The sequence below is a fragment of the Leuciscus leuciscus genome, assembly GCF_965113295.1.
Source record: "Leuciscus leuciscus genome assembly, chromosome: 25".
In the NCBI taxonomy this organism is placed as follows: domain Eukaryota; kingdom Metazoa; phylum Chordata; class Actinopteri; order Cypriniformes; family Leuciscidae; genus Leuciscus; species Leuciscus leuciscus.
Window position 1 is genome coordinate 8,515,007 of NC_138724.1, and position 18,651 is coordinate 8,533,657.

The following is an 18,651-nucleotide window of genomic DNA, read 5'->3' on the forward strand; positions in this document are numbered from 1 at the left end:
GTGTTGGATATTTCGGCATGTCTAAACGTGCTTCATCTTAACAAACTTTCAAATAAATAAATAAATGTGCTTTTAACAACAAGATTGAATGCATTTACTGATGAATTGCGAAATTTGCTCAAAGGTCTTCAGGCCTGACAATTTAAGGAAACAACCCTCAAGCTTTAGTCTCCTATTCATGTAATTCTAGAAGCATTTTGCACACAAATACATCATTTTCCAGGTAAAACAAAACAAAAACAAAAACTAACAGACTTTTGGTGATTTGGAAATGCATTACTACTCCACTGAAGTAACCTGAGACTTAGTTTATACCTCAGCTCAGTATCTTTTGTCTGGAGCAACATTCCTGCGAAAATAGTCATAACTCTATTCATGATCTTTAGTCAGTTACTGCACATAGAATTACAGGTATATTATTAGTTGCTAGCATTGTTCAATCAAAAATTCCTGCTCTAACCCAGTTTCAAAATCTTGACCTTGATTTGACCTTAAAACGTCCACTTTTATAAAAACGGTCTTTGCGTGGCGTCAGACTCTAACACTGTGAGCAGACTGTACACACTTGTGCTTGTGACAGAGTTGGAGAACTGCAGTATTTGTAAATCAAAGCAATTCTTGCCACTCGCCGTTCTCGGGTAAAGGATTTGGATCTTGATTGGTGCTCTTTTATGTTAATACCATAAGGGGCGTTTACAAGACAGATCTGAAACCATTCAGCTGTGCACCATTTCACCATCACTAGCGATTGATCAAATTCACATCTGACTGCAAGAGAAAACATGCATACGTTCGTTTTCTGAATCACACATACGCACATTTGAGAAATGACCGTAATATCAAATGTAGGACTGTTTCTACACAACATTTTATAAGACCCCAGGATAAAAAAAAAGTCAAACCATCCTACTTGACAACACATGCCTAGATAAAAAAAAAGAAGAAAAAACACTCCTAAAACCTAAGAATGCAAGCATGTTTTAGAGTGTAGTTTAATGTATACAGTTGCTGCAGTGTTAGCAGGTTTGCTAATTCAGGGACACATTTCTCTCTCAAGATCTCAAGACACTGAGCTTCTTAGTAAGTGTAAGGTTCCAGAACAAGGGATGATGCCAAATTGGGCCAGATTGGCAGGGTAGGTGAAAAACTAAATGCATTTTACACACTGTGTTGACGTAACTTGACCAAATAATGGCAGTAAGTTACTTGATTTTCTTGAAATGTTAATTAAATGCAATTAACTTTCTTGCAACTAAAGAGAAATAAGAGGGAGTAGATGAATTCACTAAAACCACTTACGAAAGCAATTCAATAGGTGCCAGATCTGGAACATGTGCGGGTCCATGTAAAGGACACGTCACTGATCATCATCAAATACATTTTGCTGAACAAAGAGAACAAACTTCCAGGCAAAGTGACAAATAATACATTTATTGTGGTTTATTGGTCCAAAGGAGAACATGAATCCATCTAGCATGTGCAGTGCATACAGATACAGTCGTCTCATACTGGTCCACGGATACATGAATACAGTCAAATCTTACACAACACACAAGAATCTCATGGCTTATAGATGACAGACATAAAGTGCTCATCCTCATAGTCTAGGCTTGCCGTCTGAACTATGCCATGTGTCATAATTCACTAATCTCATTGGATGAGGGGGCCAGCAGAGGTGGGGTTAAAGCAGAGGAGTCAGGACACATCTAAGAGCGGTTCTTCTTGAAGAAGCTGATGAGTCCATTGGTGGAGGAGTCGTGGGAATGAACCTCTGCGTCGTCCTGCAGCTCAGGCTCGATCTTCTTGGCCAGTTGCTTGCCAAGCTCCACACTGATGGGACAGATCAAATGTGTCATTTTCCATAAATGTACAGATGAATGAAACTCTTAACAACTTTCACACAATAAGTCTCTTTAAATAATTCATGACAAAGTTATAAACTGCGCCGCCTCTGAAGTGACTTTCCAAGCCCACTTCTTTGTTTGGCTCCATTCTGGTAGAGCGACAACATTTCACAAACCAATGGATTTCTTCCTGAAGGATAAAGTCCCATCCTTCATTTTTCAGTTGAACATGCAGTTTCACTCAGAAATACAATCACATCGTGGAAGTAAATTTGCTTGCAATGCTCTTTCTCGTTGACTTAGACACATTTTGCCAAAGCCCTTATTGGCTAATTTGTTGTTTCTATCAATTTTTATTAAATTAACTTGGTCCAAATTGATGTTGCAAAATACTTTTGCATTGGACTCACCCCCACTGATCATAGCTGTTGATATCCCACATCACACCTTGCACAAAGATCTTGTGTTCATACATGGCTGAAACACAAGAACAAACACATCATATCACCCATGAGTGTAGGGTCTACAAAACACGCACGTTTACAAAAGGAAGTACTGGTATAACATGTCTGATACTCACCAACCAGCGCACCAAGCATGAAGGGTGAAAGTTTCTTAAAGATGATAGAGTTGCTTGGCTTGTTTCCTTGGAAAACCTACGAAAACCAATGTATAATTATACAAAATACTATCTCATTTACTGGAGTAAAATCTAATTTTACTCTCCATTTCAGTAAGAATGAAATGACACGTACAACGAGGCTTCAAGGAGTTAGGCTGCATCCAAACATGCCTAATTCCCGACTATATAGTAGGCCAAAAAATATAAGAAAAGAGTAGTATGCCTGATGTCACAATTTCTCAAAATAGTAGGCAGTACTGAAGTGCTCATACAAAGGATACTTTACTGTCCCATAAGGCCATGGGAGAGGATTCGTAAATGTTGGGTAAGCGATGCAACTCACGTCATTGGTCACATGACCGTAAAGTAAGTACTTGTTCAAAAGAAGTAGCTACGATTTTGGATACAGCCTTAGTGGACAGGACAGTACGAAGCCACACTTATGGCAAACCGTTTTAACTTTTATTAATTTCCAGGATATGAATTCTTGATATCAACAATTCAATGTTCACTAGTTCAAATTATAGTTATTGATATCAGGGATTAGATTTATACTAGTAACAATGCTGATTCTTGATATCAACAATTACATTTTTACTAATTAAAATGCTCATTCTAGATATCAATAATTGAATTTCAACTAGTAAAAACTATAATTGTTGATATCTGTAATTGTATTTTCACTAGTGAAATATCACCATAGGCTGCCATTCAAATTCAATTGTTGATATCAAGAATTGATTTCTTACTAGTTGAAATTCCAAATACACATATCTATGGCAAGCCGTTTTAGCTTAAATTGTACCCAGCGTTACTCGTCGTAATTGCATTTTTACTAGTAAGAATTCAATTAGAGAGCTCTACAATTCAATTCTTACTAGTAGCAATTACATTTAGAGAGCTCTCCAATTCAATTATTACTAGTAAGAATTACAATTATAGAGCTCTCTAATTCAATTATTACTAGTAAGAATTACAATTACAGAGCTCTCTAATTCAATTCTTACTAGTAACAATTACAATTAGAGAGCTCTATGGCAAGCCGTCTTAGCTTAAATTGTACCCAGCGTTACTCGTCGTAATTGCATTTTTACTAGTAAGAATTCAATTAGAGAGCTCTACAATTCAATTCTTACTAGTAGCAATTACAATTAGAGAGCTCTCCAATTCAATTATTACTAGTAAGAATTACAATTATAGAGCTCTCTAATTCAATTCTTACTAGTAACAATTACAATTAGAGAGCTCTACAAATGAATTTTTACTAGTCGTAAGTCTCCATTGACTTCCATTCATTTTTAATTACGGAGCTCTACAATTGAATTGTTACTAGTAAGAATTACAATTAGAGAGCTCTACAATTGAATTGTTACTAGTAAGAATTACAATTAGAGAGCTCTACAATTGAATTGTTACTAGTAAGAATTACAATTAGAGAGCTCTCTAATTCAATTATTACTAGTAACAATTACAATTAGAGAGCTCTCTAATTAAATTCTTACTAGTAAGAATGCAATTACAGAGCTCTCTAATTGAATTTTTACTAGTAAAAATATGAATTAAAGATATGTATAATTGCAGAGCTCTGTAATTGAATTAAAGAGCTCTGCAATTACATTCTTACTAGTAACAACTGAATTAGAGAGCTCTCTAATTGGAATTGTTACTAGTAATAATTGGATTAGAGAGCTCTCTATTTAAATTGTTACTAGTAAGAATTGAATTAAAGAGCTCTGCAATTGCATTCTTACTAGTAACAATTCAATTGTAGAGCTCTCTAATTGTAATTCTTACTAGTAACAATTCCATTGTACAGCTCCGTAATTAAAAATGAATGGAAGTCAATGGAGACATATGACTTGTAAAAAATCATTTGTAGAGCTCTCTAATTGGAATTGTTACTAGTAAGAACTGAATTAGAGAGCTCTGTAATTGTAATTCTTACTAGTAATAATTGAATTAGAGAGCTCTGTAATTGTAATTCTTACTAGTAGTAATTGAATTGGAGAGCTCTCTAATTGTAATTGCTACTAGTAAGAATTGAATTGTAGAGCTCTCTAATTGAATTCTTACTAGTAAAAATGCAATTACGACGAGTAACGCTGGGTACAATTTAAGCTAAAATGGCTTGCCATAGAGCTCTACAAATGAATTTTTACTAGTCGTATGTCTCCATTGACTTCCATTCATTTTTAATTACGGAGCTCTACAATTGAATTGTTACTAGTAAGAATTACAATTAGAGAGCTCTACAATTGCATTCTTACTAGTAAGAATTTAATTAGAGAGCTCTACATTTGAATTGTTACTAGTAAGAATCACAATTAGAGAGCTCTCTAATTCAATTATTACTAGTAACAATTACAATTAGAGAGCTCTCTAATTAAATTCTTACTAGTAAGAATGCAATTACAGAGCTCTCTAATTGAATTTTTACTAGTAAAAATATGAATTAAAGATATGTATAATTGCAGAGCTCTGTAATTGAATTAAAGAGCTCTGCAATTACATTCTTACTAGTAACAACTGAATTAGAGAGCTCTCTAATTGGAATTGTTACTAGTAATAATTGGATTAGAGAGCTCTCTATTTAAATTGTTACTAGTAAGAATTGAATTAAAGAGCTCTGCAATTGCATTCTTACTAGTAACAATTCAATTGTAGAGCTCTCTAATTGTAATTCTTACTAGTAACAATTCCATTGTACAGCTCCGTAATTAAAAATGAATGGAAGTCAATGGAGACATATGACTTGTAAAAATTCATTTGTAGAGCTCTCTAATTGGAATTGTTACTAGTAAGAACTGAATTAGAGAGCTCTGTATTAGTAATTCTTACTAGTAATAATTGAATTGGAGAGCTCTCTAATTGTAATTGCTACTAGTAAGAATTGAATTGTAGAGCTCTCTAATTGAATTCTTACTAGTAAAAATGCAATTACGACGAGTAACGCTGGGTACAATTTAAGCTAAAACGGCTTGCCATACATATCAGCTTTGTATTTCTTACTAGTAGAAATATAATTTGATATCAATAATTACGTGGTTACTAGTAAAAATGTCTATTCTAGATATCAACAATTGAATTGCTACAAGTAAAAATTTTAATTTCTGATATCTGAAATGGCTTTCTTACTAGTAACAATCACATTCATGATATCAGAAATTAACATTGTCACTAGTGACAATTGAATTCTTGATATCAAAAATAAAGGTTTTTACTAATAAGAATTGTATTTCTAATATGTGAAATTGGAATTTAAACTAGTAAGAAATCAATTCTTGATATCAACACTTGAATTTGAATGGCAGCCTATGGTGATATTTCACTAGTAAAAATTTAATTGTTGATATCAAGAATTCATATCCTGGAAATTAATAAAAGTTAAAACGGCTTGCCATACACACTGCTGTTAACTGTCTGAAATGTTATATTAGGTGTGTTTGAACAGTGTGTCCTGCTGGAGTGCCTCCAGGAACATGGTTGGCAAACACAAATTAAAGCAGTCTTGGCAAGCATTGTTTATTCAAATGAAAATCTACTGTATGCCCTTTGGACCATAACACACTGTTGGAAGCTCATTTGTTAGTGTACCGCAGCTCCAACACAGGTCTTCAAGCCTGCTCCTCTAGTAGGTTGGAGATAAACTTTGCAGGAGCAAGGTTGAAGACAGCTCTAAACATACTCTTTAGAGACCGTCCAAAGAGTTATGCATCTATGGACACATGGTTTTCAAGTAAAGAATCGCTCACTTTATGTGGCAAGAGTTCCTCCAGTGGATCCCCAGACATCCCAGCAGCCTGGAGCTCTTTCTTGGCCTCCTCGGTGGTCTTTCCCCTCATCAGAGCCTCCGTCTGCGCCAGGAAGTTTGCCATCAGGATCTACCGGGTTCATAAAATGAAAGAGTGTGATGTAGCGCTTAGACAAACACGGGCATCAGACGTTATTTCATGTTATTTGAGCCAAAGAGAACCGGAAAACCAAGACTTAGAAACACATAGACCGTCCGCACACCTTATGATGCAGATTATCTCTGATAGGATGTTGACTCTGAGCAGGAATGAGGAAGTCAGCAGGAATCAAGCGAGTGCCTGCGGAGAAAAAGATATATCATGACAAAAGCATCACAAATGGACATTAACATGTCAGTTAAACCAGGAACTAAGCCGCGATTCCATTACCCTTCAAATTGCGCAATTTGAAATTGCGAATTGAAAATACGGCCAATGGAAACACGTCAATTTTGCAAAAACTCCCATTTATTTCAAAAAAGTTTTTACGCTCGCATGAGGTGATTTTTCAGGCAATTCGAAAAAGAAATATTTAGCAAAACTGCAATGGAAACAGTTTTTGGCATTTACAGTCACCTGACGTATGACGCGGTGTGTTTGGACAGAATACGAGACAGAGTTCTTTATTAAATTCATATAAGACAAAAGAATTACAGAAATAATGGATTCTAAACCTCAAATAAATGCAGCAATCAAGACCTCAAAGCAGATCTGAGGGAGAAACACCCAGAAACACCTCGTATGTGCCGCTCACAAGTATAATAAGGGTCATTCCTCACCATTAATGCTTGGAAAACACACATACATCTCCTTCGATTAATAATAATGGCTAGTGCAGTGGCTGGGATATAGTACATACACCGACCAACATCCGTTGCCATGTTTTTGGAATGATTTAACTTATTGCGAGAGGAAAAAATGAAGTTTTAGTCGCATAACATCGGTTAATGGAAACGCCGTCCTTTCACAATAGTTTTTTGTCGACATTTAGAAAAAATAAAATAAAAGATAAAAGATTTTAAAAAAATCGCAAAGGTTTTGCGCAAATCTGTAATGGAAATGCGTCTCTAGTCTACAGGGGAGGTTAAGGGTCACAGACCCTGGTGAATGAGCTGGTAGAAGGCGTGCTGCCCGTTGGTTCCCGGTTCTCCCCACACGATGGGTCCAGTGTGGTAATTCACACGAGTGCCAGACTTGGTGATGTACTTCCCGTTGGACTCCATATCTCCCTGAAAGAGTATCAACAACTCAACAACGTGTCCTACTATCAGAAACAATGACATCATTTCCTGAAGCATCATCAGACCGACCTGTTGGAAGTAAGCAGCGAAGCGGTGCATGTACTGGTCATAGGGCAGCAGAGCATGCGTCTCGGCCTGGAAGAAGTTGACGTACCAGACGCCGAGCAGGGCGAGCAGGACTGGAGCGTTCTGCTCCAGAGGGGCTGAGCGGAAGTGGTTATCCTAGAAGATAAATAGCACAGAGACGTTACTCCCAGAAACACTAATGTGCCCCTGTTATACACTGTCAGATATTACATTTCATGTAGTGTGTAATATAACTGTACGTGAATGTAAAAGGTCTGTAAAGTTTGAAAGATCAAAGATCAGATGAATGGAGTTAGTCTCCCAGAAGAAAGTGATGATTCTGAACTGCCTGAAACGAGTTTGTCACTAATTCCAGTCTCACTTCCTGCATGAACCTATGTAGTTTTCGAACAAATTTGCATGATGCCCGCCTATGCTCTTCATTGGCTGCCAGTGAACGTCTACTTTGACCCTCAAACACTGTAGTCGTTGCTCTGACTGAAAGAGTTTGGTTTGTGTCAAAGTCGAGAAGACGCATTTTTCTGTGGCGCCAAACCAAATCCACCTGTCATGAACTTGACAACTAACTTTATTTATTTTATAAGGACAACACACATTAAATCAACATATCTGTAAATGTGCTAGTGTTAGCCAGCTGGCTCATTTTCAACTGCAGTCCTTTGGCAAGATGTTTTTGAAACCTTTAAAATAATAAAGAAAACTTGAATGACTTGTGCTGGAATTTATACAGTAAAACCAAGCAGCAACCTTCCGGTCTCTCTCTTGAAGACAACACGGAAGTGACTTAAACTGCAATTCATCGACGGGCCTCCTGTAACTTTACAGCAGATTTTTTTTCACAGCCTGGTGCGAAAGGTGGTTTTGGTCAATATAGCGATTATTTTATTTTTATAACTCATCCGTTTAAATAATTTTAAGCCTTAAAAGTTCTGCATAATTAAGGGCATGGCCAATTGAGTGATGTCATGTCACCTCAGATAATCTCGCCTTTTTGCCCACTTTTTGCCGCTCTTCAGAAACCTATGAGTGACATCACGGACACTACGTCCATATTTTTTTTACAGTCTATGGGTAAAACTGAGGCATCATTACTGTTCCTATCACTGTGAGAACAAGCGCTGAGGAAGAACCGGAGCTGATATTCAGATATGATAATGGCCATTTGGTTTACGACACGAACTGTAAACACTAGACCAATCACAACAGACTGGGCCATCGGACCAATCAGAGCAGAGTAGACCAATCACAACAGACTGTGCCATCTGACCAATCACAACAGACTGGGCCATCTGACCAATCACAACAGACTGGGCCATCTGACCAATCAGAGCAGAGTAGACCAATCACAACAGACTGGGTGATCCGACCAATCAGAGCAGGCTCTTGGAAAGGAGGGGTTTAGAGACACTGAATCCTTGATCAAACCGTTTCAGACACTGAGAGAAAAGAGCTGATAGTGCAATGTATATTATGAGAAAATTGAAGTGATTTTTGACCTTGGATGCATATAATCATATTATAGAACTTATGCGCCAGAGAAACAAGTGCGCAGCCATCTTTAGAATATTGTCTTTGAACTTCCGTTTTTGCGTTCGCTCTGTATATCTCTATGGCATCGCTGTTGAGGAGTAATTAGCTGGTGAAGTGGATTTACTTATTGTAGCGTTAACGAAAGGTATCACGAGCATTGTAATGTTTAAAGCAGATGTCTTAACAAATGTCAGTAGACCAGGAAGGTTTTAAACTGGCAGTTCATTCATAAATACGTACGATCGCTGAGGAAATACAAACCAGAAGACAAAAGACCACGAGCGCGGCGATGAAAAGGGGCGGGGCTACATAAGGTCTATAGGAGACCTGCAAAACTAAATGAAGAACCTTCAGAACAGCACAAAAGGGGCACTTTAACTCTCAGATGCTCTGAGGAACACAGTGTGGAGTGTGCAGTGTAGAGTTATGTCTTCTTGTATAATGGCATACTATAATTGTGCTTACCATCCAGTGAGCACCAGCTAGAAGTTGCTCAAAATTGTCGAAACCTACAAGATGAGAATAAATAAAGTTACTGGAACATTTACAGACAGAAAAAATGTAAACAATCTATTAGTGCAAGAAGCTGCACTAGAGGTCTTTCAGATTTGATTCAGGCAGAAGTCAGGCCAGAAACACAAGCACATAAACATGAACGTTTGGCCAAAACGCAAAAGCGTGCTGCCCGTGTGTATATATATATATATATATATATATATATATATATATACTTCTGGTGCATTCATACTTGATATACTTTAATGTGACATGGATAGCAAAACGTATTTTATTATTGGAACATAAACTATATCTTTGAAAATCAAAATATGTGGTAACAATTTTCCTCCTTGTGAACACCAGAATGGAGTAATTAGTAATGCCAGTTAAAAGAAAAGGTTCAGTGACAGAACTAGTTATAAACAAACCATAATTTTGGGAATAGCTTTGATGAATCGCTCACAATAGAGCCAGGAACATGGATTAAGAAAGTAGACAGGGTCAATATTATGATTTAACGTTGACTTTAAACCAGTTTAACTATGACAGTAGTTGATCTGAAAGAACAAACTGACCACAGAAGACTGGTTATGCTAATGTTATAGCGCCCCCTCTGGTGATGCAGAAAATGCAACACATACTTGAATTGCATTTTTTATTTTATGTACAACACACCAACTAGCATCCAACTAGCATAGCTATAAGTGGTTGTGTGTTCATATACACTTGCATACAGCATGTTTCGGGCCTTATGGGACTGTTCACACAGCAGACGTACCTATGTGCAGTGCAATGGACAAACCGATAGCCGACCACAGCGAGTAGCGTCCGCCGACCCACTAAAACATGAGCATTCAGCATCAGAAAAACAGTCAATATGCCAATTCAAAAATATGGCAGAGTATTTAAACATTACTAGCAATCATGCATTCAGTCATTACATTCTCATGCAGTAATATATGCTTGTCAAGAAATCAATACTCACATCCCAAAACTCAAACATGTTGTTGGTGTCGATACCAAAGTCCTTGACTTTTGGCTGGCGAGGAAACAGGAAATGCGTGCAAGTTTCTTACAGATAAATCAACTTTACTTTTAACACTGACACAACGGTGACATCATGCTGTACTTACTGCATTTGTGGAAAGAGCCACAAAATGTTTGGCCACAGCAGATTTCTGGGAATATACAAACACAGAATTAGACCAATGGAAACTACCCATTTAGGACAGTTTCAGCGGTTTGTGAAGGTACTAACATCTTTAGCGGTCTGGAGGAACCATTCTCTGGCCGTCTCAGCGTTAGTGATGGTCTCCTGGGTGGTGAATGTCTAAAGAGCAACACATATTAAGAAATTAACTTCAACTTGTTCACTTTGTATCACCAATTCTGCTGAACATTAATGTAAATGAACACGACAGTGCTGTACAAGACTATCATTTACTGTTATTTCAGACTATAGTTTATGCCGGTTGTGACCTTGGACGCGATGATGAAGAGGGTGGTCTCAGCGTTAAGCTGTGCGAGGGTCTTGGCCATGTGCGTCCCGTCAATGTTAGAGACGAACCAGACACTGGGTCCTCCTTTAGAGTACGGCTTCAGAGCTTCAGTCACCATCAGAGGACCCTGAACAAACATGATTCCACACATTATACTGTTTATGATTACCAGACATGACTCAATGAGGCCTAGCCATTGGTTTAACAGAGAGAACATCTAACAAACATGTATGCAATTTCGATCCAGAATCACAGGCTACACTCCATATGATAGCGTAACTTAACTATTATGGACAGATTTATTAAACTGCCCATCGACGAGATAACCAAATCTCCATGTAAACATCCATTGGCTCTCGGGAAACTCGTGGTAAACTCACCAAGTCAGAACCTCCAATGCCGATGTTCACTACATCAGTGATGGCTTTACCACTGAAGCCTTTCCACTCGCCACTGCGCACTTTCTGAAAAATAATACACACATACGCAATGACAATATTCAGGAGTTTTCAGTCAGCTGTGTTTGAAATGAATAATCATATATATATACACATATGTGCGTGCATGCATATCTATCTATCTATCTATCTATCTATCTATGCGCACACATACATATAATATACATAAGTGGGTTGTTGTTTACTCACATGGCAGAAGCTCTTCATCTGCTCCAGGACTCGGTTCACCTCCGGCATCACATCTTTACCGTCCACCATGACGGGAGTGTTGGAACGGTTCCTCAGCGCGGTGTGGAGAACAGCACGACCCTACAAACAAACACACACACAACTCAGCTTTAACAAACACACATTAACAATGGTAACACTTTACTTGAAGGGGTGTGCATAAGACTGACATGAGATCACCAAGACAACATAACCTGTCATAAATATGTCATAAACATGACATAGCAGATTAATTATCAATTATCAATAGTTAATTAAGAATTTAAGAAACTACTTAATGCCATTAAATGACATTTTAATGACAAATTCTATTTGTACCACTGTAGTTGAGGTCAAGAAGAATATTCACGACACAGTTATAATGGCCTCAAAACAGCCAATGTCAAAACCAACCTTTAATGTAATGTTAACCCATAAAGCTAAGTGGTTTCGTAAGTTTGATTATTAATCTGCTATGTCATGTTTTTGACATATTTATGACAATTTATGTTGTCTTGGTAATCTCAAGTTGTCATTACCAAAACACTGACAGGTTATGATGTATTGGTTTGTGTCAAGTTGTCATAAAGACATCTCAAACAATGTCATATTTGCATTAAAAAATGTCATAATTGAGCGAATGACACTTTATGACAGTTGTCATAAACATGCATAAAACCTCCTTCATATTCATGACGTGTCATGTCAGTCTTATGCACACCCCTTCAAGTAAAGTGTTACCATAGCGACTACGCTCCCTTTGTAAATTGACATTAGTTTCATGTTGCTGTTTCTTGTCAGTTATGTCTTTCTGAGGTGTTAATTGATATATCATTTATTTACCATAAGCCACAAAAGAGACAAAACATGCTGCAGTTTCAGAACAGCCAGTGAGATAAAGAGGAAAACTAGGGTTTTAAACACTTTCTGCTGTGTCAAAAGAAATAATTGAGACCCTATAAATCAACATTCAGAAGCAAATCATAGAAGTGCATCACAACTGGTCATTTCAAACCAAAACTGCTCAGTCTCAGTTAAATGTTTTTATTGAGATATTATCACCTCAGTGAAGTTGATCTTTTCTCCTGCAAACATCCTCTCTCTGGCGGCTTCAACGCCCACTGATCGTGCCTAATCATGATGAGACAGGGAAAGAGAACGGTTGAGGTGATTCATGACTTGTGCAAACTTACATACAAAGAACCATAAACACATTGTGTATTGTGTCCTGCTGTGATTACTACGAGAAATCTGCAGTATCAGAGTGATTCAGTTTCGCAGTCGCTACTCTGATTGGCTGAAGAGGAAGTACAGAATCAGGTTAAAGTATACTTCCGTTTTTGCACATATACAGCACAAAATATACTTCAGTTTTGACGTGAACACTTACACCATGTCCACACCGGACACAACAGTTGCGGCGAAATCAGAAATGCTTTAAAGTTTATAGTTTAAAAGAGTGCAAAGTCATTTTATCGCATATAACTTCTGAAGAGAAACAGAAACTGGACAAGGATGAAACTTTCTAGAGCGCATGTGTCGAGCGGCTGTGTTCAGGCACGCTATTAAATGAAGTATACTTGGAAAGGTTATGAATTTCACTGTATTTCACATGCATTTCAACAGAATTGACGTACACTTTGTAAACATTCCACCACCCACACACACACACAAACACACACACACATTCCCAGTGACCAGTTCACTTCATACACAATCTATATTCAGCAGCTTTTAGGACACATGCATTAAGCCAATTAACATCTGGAGATGGACACACACGAGGGCTTCAAAGAGCCTTAGCTAAAGTCTAAAGAGAGATTACAGTAACAGCTCTGATACTGCACAGCTTTTTAATAGCAACACCCTCTGCGATGACTTTGTGAAAATGCAGAGTGAAGAGGGTATCTGAGTCGACTGTGATGTGAAGACTGTAAACTGTACCATGTCGAAGAGCATTTTCAGGACTTCTTCACTGATGAGGTTCTTGGAGTAATCCAGCAGAACGTCTCCATCATCTGTCGTCAGCTTCAGACTGTGCACAAGACGAGATCACACACGCAGTTAGGATATACAAAAGCTGGATCATTATTTGTTTAATTTTGCTTCACGCACAACATGGATGATCCAGAAACATCACTCAAGCCTGGTATACATTCGGGCAGCAGGATCTTAGTGGTGTTTAGACTGGGACAGTGAAATAAACAGATGAGGAAAGCTAAATGAGCCATTTGAGAAAACGTATTCGTCCCGGCAGCCACACAGCACTCTTATATTAAACAGGGACTCTCAAAGTGCAGCATGCCACATGACTCTGGATACGTAATTATACTAAAAAAAAGAAGAAAATTTATCATTTTTTCCCTCCCACCACAATATATATTCCTGATCTATTGCTTAACAAAACTGAATTATTGCAAACATAGTTTTTTTCAAAATACCACAGTGGTTTTCCATAGAAGCTTTCAAAATGTACTTTTTTCGGTGTTCATGTTGTTAAAGATGTTTCTATAAAGAATATAAAAAAATAATAATAATAACTAGCATTATTAACAATAACTACTATCATTTTTTTCCCGTAGGCTATTTAAATAAACAATATTGTTTACTTAAAATCATTGTATTATTGTCTGTGCATAGTTTATTCCATTTTATTAATCCATGGGACAAGCATTTTTGTATACGTGTTGTCCAATGACTTGTTTGCATTATTATGCAGTTGCAATCGAAATTATTCAACCCCCATTGCAAATCAGGTTTGTTGGCAAAATGTACAGACTTTCAGCTGTTTGCAATGAACGAATCAAACAAAAATAATTGAAATACCTCCAACACAACAAATGTTTCAGGTGGTTTCCCCAAATTTACCTTAAAATTATTCAACCCCCTGAATTGAATTCTTCACAACGGCACAAATCTGCAAAACAGGTGTTGTCTCAAACACACCTGATGTAACTAATCAAGGGCTTCATTAGTTGCACCAGGTGTGCTTGAGCTAGAACACATGAAATATCTGCACTGGCTAGGTTTGTTGAGTGTTAGGTTTGACTGCATGTTCTAAATATGTCTCAAAAGTCAAAATAAGTCCAAAAAAGTAAAGAGAAGATTTCATGGCCCTTCACAAACACAGAACAGTATACAGAAAGATAGCGAAGGCACTTAATGTTCCTAGAGACACCGTTGGAAGCATAGTTTGCAAATTCAAAGTTAAAGGAACGGTGGTTACACTACCTGGACGGGCCAGAAAAAGGAAGCTTTCAACGGCTGAAACCAGAGTTCTGAGAAGGCAGGTTCAGAAAAACCTTTGAGTGACTGCAAAAGACCTGCAGCAAGACTTGGTGACAACAGGCTCTGAGGTTTCAGCTGCACAGTAAGGCGCCACTAAACGCATGCCAGAACTCCAAGACGTACACCACTACTGACCCAGAAGCACAAGAAAAGTGCTCAAAAACATTTAAATAAGCCACAGAGGTTTTGGGATTCTGTTCTGTGGAGCGATGACACAAAACTGGAGCTTTTCGGCCCTCTGGATCAGCGGTATGTCTGGGGGAAGAAGAATAAAGCATATGCTGAAAAGACTGTCTACAGTTCAGCATGATGATGGCTCAGTGATGCTCTGCGGCTGATTTATATCCTTTGGCACTGGAAACCTGCAGCGTGTGGAAGGCAAGATGGATTCATTAAAGTATCAGGAAATCCTAGAAGAAAACGTCATGCCGTCAGTGAGGAAGCTGAAGCTTAGACCTTCCAACAGGACAATGATCCCAAGCATACCTCAAATTCCACCAAGGCTTGGTTTCAGAAGAAGTCCTGGAAGATACAGTGGCATCACAGTCTCCTGACCTGAACCCCATATACAATCTCAGGTGAGATTTGAAGGCGGCAGTTGCAACACGCAAACCCAAGAATATCACTGAACTGGAGGCCATTGCTCATGAGAAACGGGCTCAGATTCCTCAGAAACGCTGCCAGAAGCTGGTGTGGCTATGTGTGTGTCTGGTTATACATCTCGTTTGCAGCAGGTCGCAACAGCAAAAGGGTGTTAAAGAAGTACTAAAGATTCTTGCCATGAAGGGGTTGAATAATTTTGAGACTGCAGAAGTCATTAAAAGTTGCATTTTCAGTTGAATTTGGGGAAACCGCTTGAAACATTTGAGTTATGTCAATTACTTTTGTTTGATATGTTCACTGCAAACAGTTGAAAGTCTGTATATTTTGCCAATAAAACTGATTTGCAATGGGGGTTGAACAAAGGCAATAACAATTTTTTTTAAAATATATATATACATATAAAGAAATTTGGCCATCGGAGTGTAAAATTAATTTAAAAAAAGTTAAGGAATCTTACACTGGTTCACTATAGGTTACCATACTCTATATGTTTGATTTATGTTGAAGTGTTCGGGTCAATGCTTTTAATGAGACTTTTGTTTGTGTAATCAGGCTCTCAAAAAATGATCAAATTTGGTTTTCGGTTATCGGCTTTCAAATATAAAGAATTATAGTATCGGCCAAAATGTTCATATCAGTGCATCCCTACAAATGAACAGCAATAACTGATATTGCATAGCAGAGACTATGGCCATGGTAATTTTTTAATAAAGAGATTTTTTTAATTATTATTTTTATTTAATGATATATTTTGTGCATTTACATGAAAAGGGTTATATCATTTGTGAGAAAATGAAAGACAGACAGACTAGTACGCCATAATTTGACCTTATTACGTCAGCAAAGCGTGACGCGCAAATTCGTGCTCATCTTCATCATCAGACCGGTCTAAGTTCAGTACATGGATTAATATCAGTAATACATATAAAATAGTTTAATATTCAATCGCCACACGCACTGATTCAGCCCTGCAGTGTGTGTGTGTGTGTGTGTGTGTGAGAGAGAGAGAGTGTGTGCAGGGAGTCACGTACTACATGCTGCTATAGCGCCCTCTGGTGATCAACACCTATAAAATGAATGAATACTAATATATAGACCTTTATGGACACTCAATAAGTCTAAATTTAATCCAGAACAGCTCATAAAGTCTTATAGGAAAAGAGTATTGTGAACATGCAACAGAAGTATCGCAAGTAGCTGCTAGAGGATGTGAAACTACTTTACGAGATTGCATAAGCAGTGAAAGCACTAGAGAAATGCCTCGTGCATTTAATGAAATATAGTCATTCCAGAAACTAATACACGCTTCCACATAAGAGCCGTGTAATAAGAGCATGTACAGCTGAAACACATGATCGAAGATCAATGACCTTGTTATGTGTGTAGCTGCTAACATGGCTAGGTTTATACTGATATAAAGCACAGGTAAAGAGTTAAGCATGCTATAAATGTATTAATATGAGAGTAAATGAAGGAAATAAAGCAGGTGCAACAGTGCAGAGGGCGGACCCTGGAGCGCAGGACTATTGGCCTGATGTGGCAATAATAACCTTGCAACATCAACGTGGAAATCAAGGGTAACATGTAACGAACTCTCGTGATACGTGCATACACTAATATGTGCCCTGGTATTAGATCGCGAGAACATTAAGATGATATCTTACTAAAATAGTACATCAACTGTGTTATATCCAAGAGATTTGCTAATTTAGGCCTTCTACCCAAGATGCTGCACGACACATGTGATGCTGGCAGACACGCTAGATGAGAAGAAACATCAGTGTGAACGTGTACCAGAGCTCGCGCACGGATCGAGACGCGTTTGATGTGTGTTTCACCTGAACTTGTTGAATCTGTCAGGATCGGCCTCGAACATCTGCCTCATGTTGAGGTTTCCTGCGTTGGATTTGTACCATTGTTCCAGTTTGCGGTAGATCGGGTCGCTGTTGAGCCCCATGATGAAAAGATCCCGCTGTTCTTTCGGTCCAAAGATGCTAAAGTGAAATACAACCGTTCAAACACTCGTTCAGTGTACAGAGGCGTGAGGAGGAAGTCCAATGACAATTGCTGATAGCCACGCCCACAGTGACGACAGCAGAGCCTGCGTAGCCCCGCCCACTGTGACACTGACACGCCCACAGTGACAACAGCGAATCCTGCGTAGCCCCGCCCACTGTGACACTGCGGTGGTGAGATGGTTATGTAATGCAGACAGACAGTATTTAATTACACACTTTTTTGATACTGTGTGTGATGGTAGTAGGGTCATTCCTGGGATTCGCTAATACTTCAATTTGTATTTTTTTTACTACATTTAATTATTTTTCACAATACCCCACATCATTAGCCACATATCAAAGCTCCATCAAATTATATTTTCCCACCTCTGGGATTAAAATACATTTTATTATTTTCAGGTTTTATTAATAATTTAGGTTAACTAAATGAAAATTAGATTTTTTTTGTTTATTTTTTGTTTAACTTGATGTACAAAAAGAACTAAAACGAAAATAAATTAATAAAACGTGGAAAATACAAAATAAAAGACAAACTTAAAAAATAAAAATAAAATAATTCAAGATTTACTAAAGAACACTTTAGTACTTTATTAAAGATGTACTTTGTAATGTCAAATTAACAGTTTTATAGAAGAGTTAACAAAAATATAGCAACAAAAAAAATTGCTTGAAATAAATGTTATCTGAATATCATTCATACATACACTATTTAGCTAGTTGGAAAGGCAACATTTTTTTTTATTTGGTTTAGATTAACTTGAACTAAAATAAAATAACCATTAATAAAAAACTAAAATAAAATAAACTATACAGAGCCCTTATAAGGACATGGTGACAAAAAAAGAGATTATATATTTTGATGCTTTTGCTTTCTCACAAGATTTGTGCTCCCGAGAAACTTAGGTACATTTTAAATGGTTTTAATCATATTTTGTCATGCTTTAAACTACACTTATGATGTTACT

The 18,651-nt window shown here is 37.5% G+C and overlaps 1 protein-coding gene across 1 annotated transcript; it reads right to left on the minus strand.

Moving 5' to 3' along the window:
• Positions 1 to 1,415: 1,415 nt before the first annotated feature.
• gpia (glucose-6-phosphate isomerase a) lies at positions 1,416 to 17,733 on the minus strand. The gene is made up of 18 exons (XM_082159180.1): positions 17,507 to 17,733; positions 13,722 to 13,812; positions 12,840 to 12,908; positions 11,760 to 11,879; positions 11,493 to 11,576; positions 11,093 to 11,239; positions 10,872 to 10,943; positions 10,747 to 10,791; positions 10,599 to 10,652; positions 10,392 to 10,452; positions 9,581 to 9,624; positions 7,568 to 7,720; positions 7,357 to 7,486; positions 6,481 to 6,557; positions 6,219 to 6,347; positions 2,425 to 2,500; positions 2,255 to 2,321; positions 1,416 to 1,830 (listed from the first exon to the last, which is right to left on the minus strand). Exons 1-18 carry the CDS (start codon positions 17,623 to 17,625, stop codon positions 1,707 to 1,709), a joined length of 1,662 nt encoding a protein of 553 aa, XP_082015306.1. The 5' UTR covers positions 17,626 to 17,733; the 3' UTR covers positions 1,416 to 1,706.
• Between the last annotated feature and the right edge of the window lie 918 nt (positions 17,734 to 18,651).

Excerpts from the sequence above, each read along its gene's own strand:
- gpia (XM_082159180.1), bottom strand. The coding sequence starts at position 17,625 with ATGGGGCTCAACAGCGACCCGATCTACCGCAAACTGGAACAATGGTAC. Across the intron at positions 11,880-12,839 it reads AAAAGATCAACTTCACTGAG|GGTCGTGCTGTTCTCCACAC; the intron begins GTGATAATATCT and ends GTTTGTTTGTAG. Across the intron at positions 11,577-11,759 it reads AGATGAAGAGCTTCTGCCAT|AAAGTGCGCAGTGGCGAGTG; the intron begins GTGAGTAAACAA and ends ATTATTTTTCAG.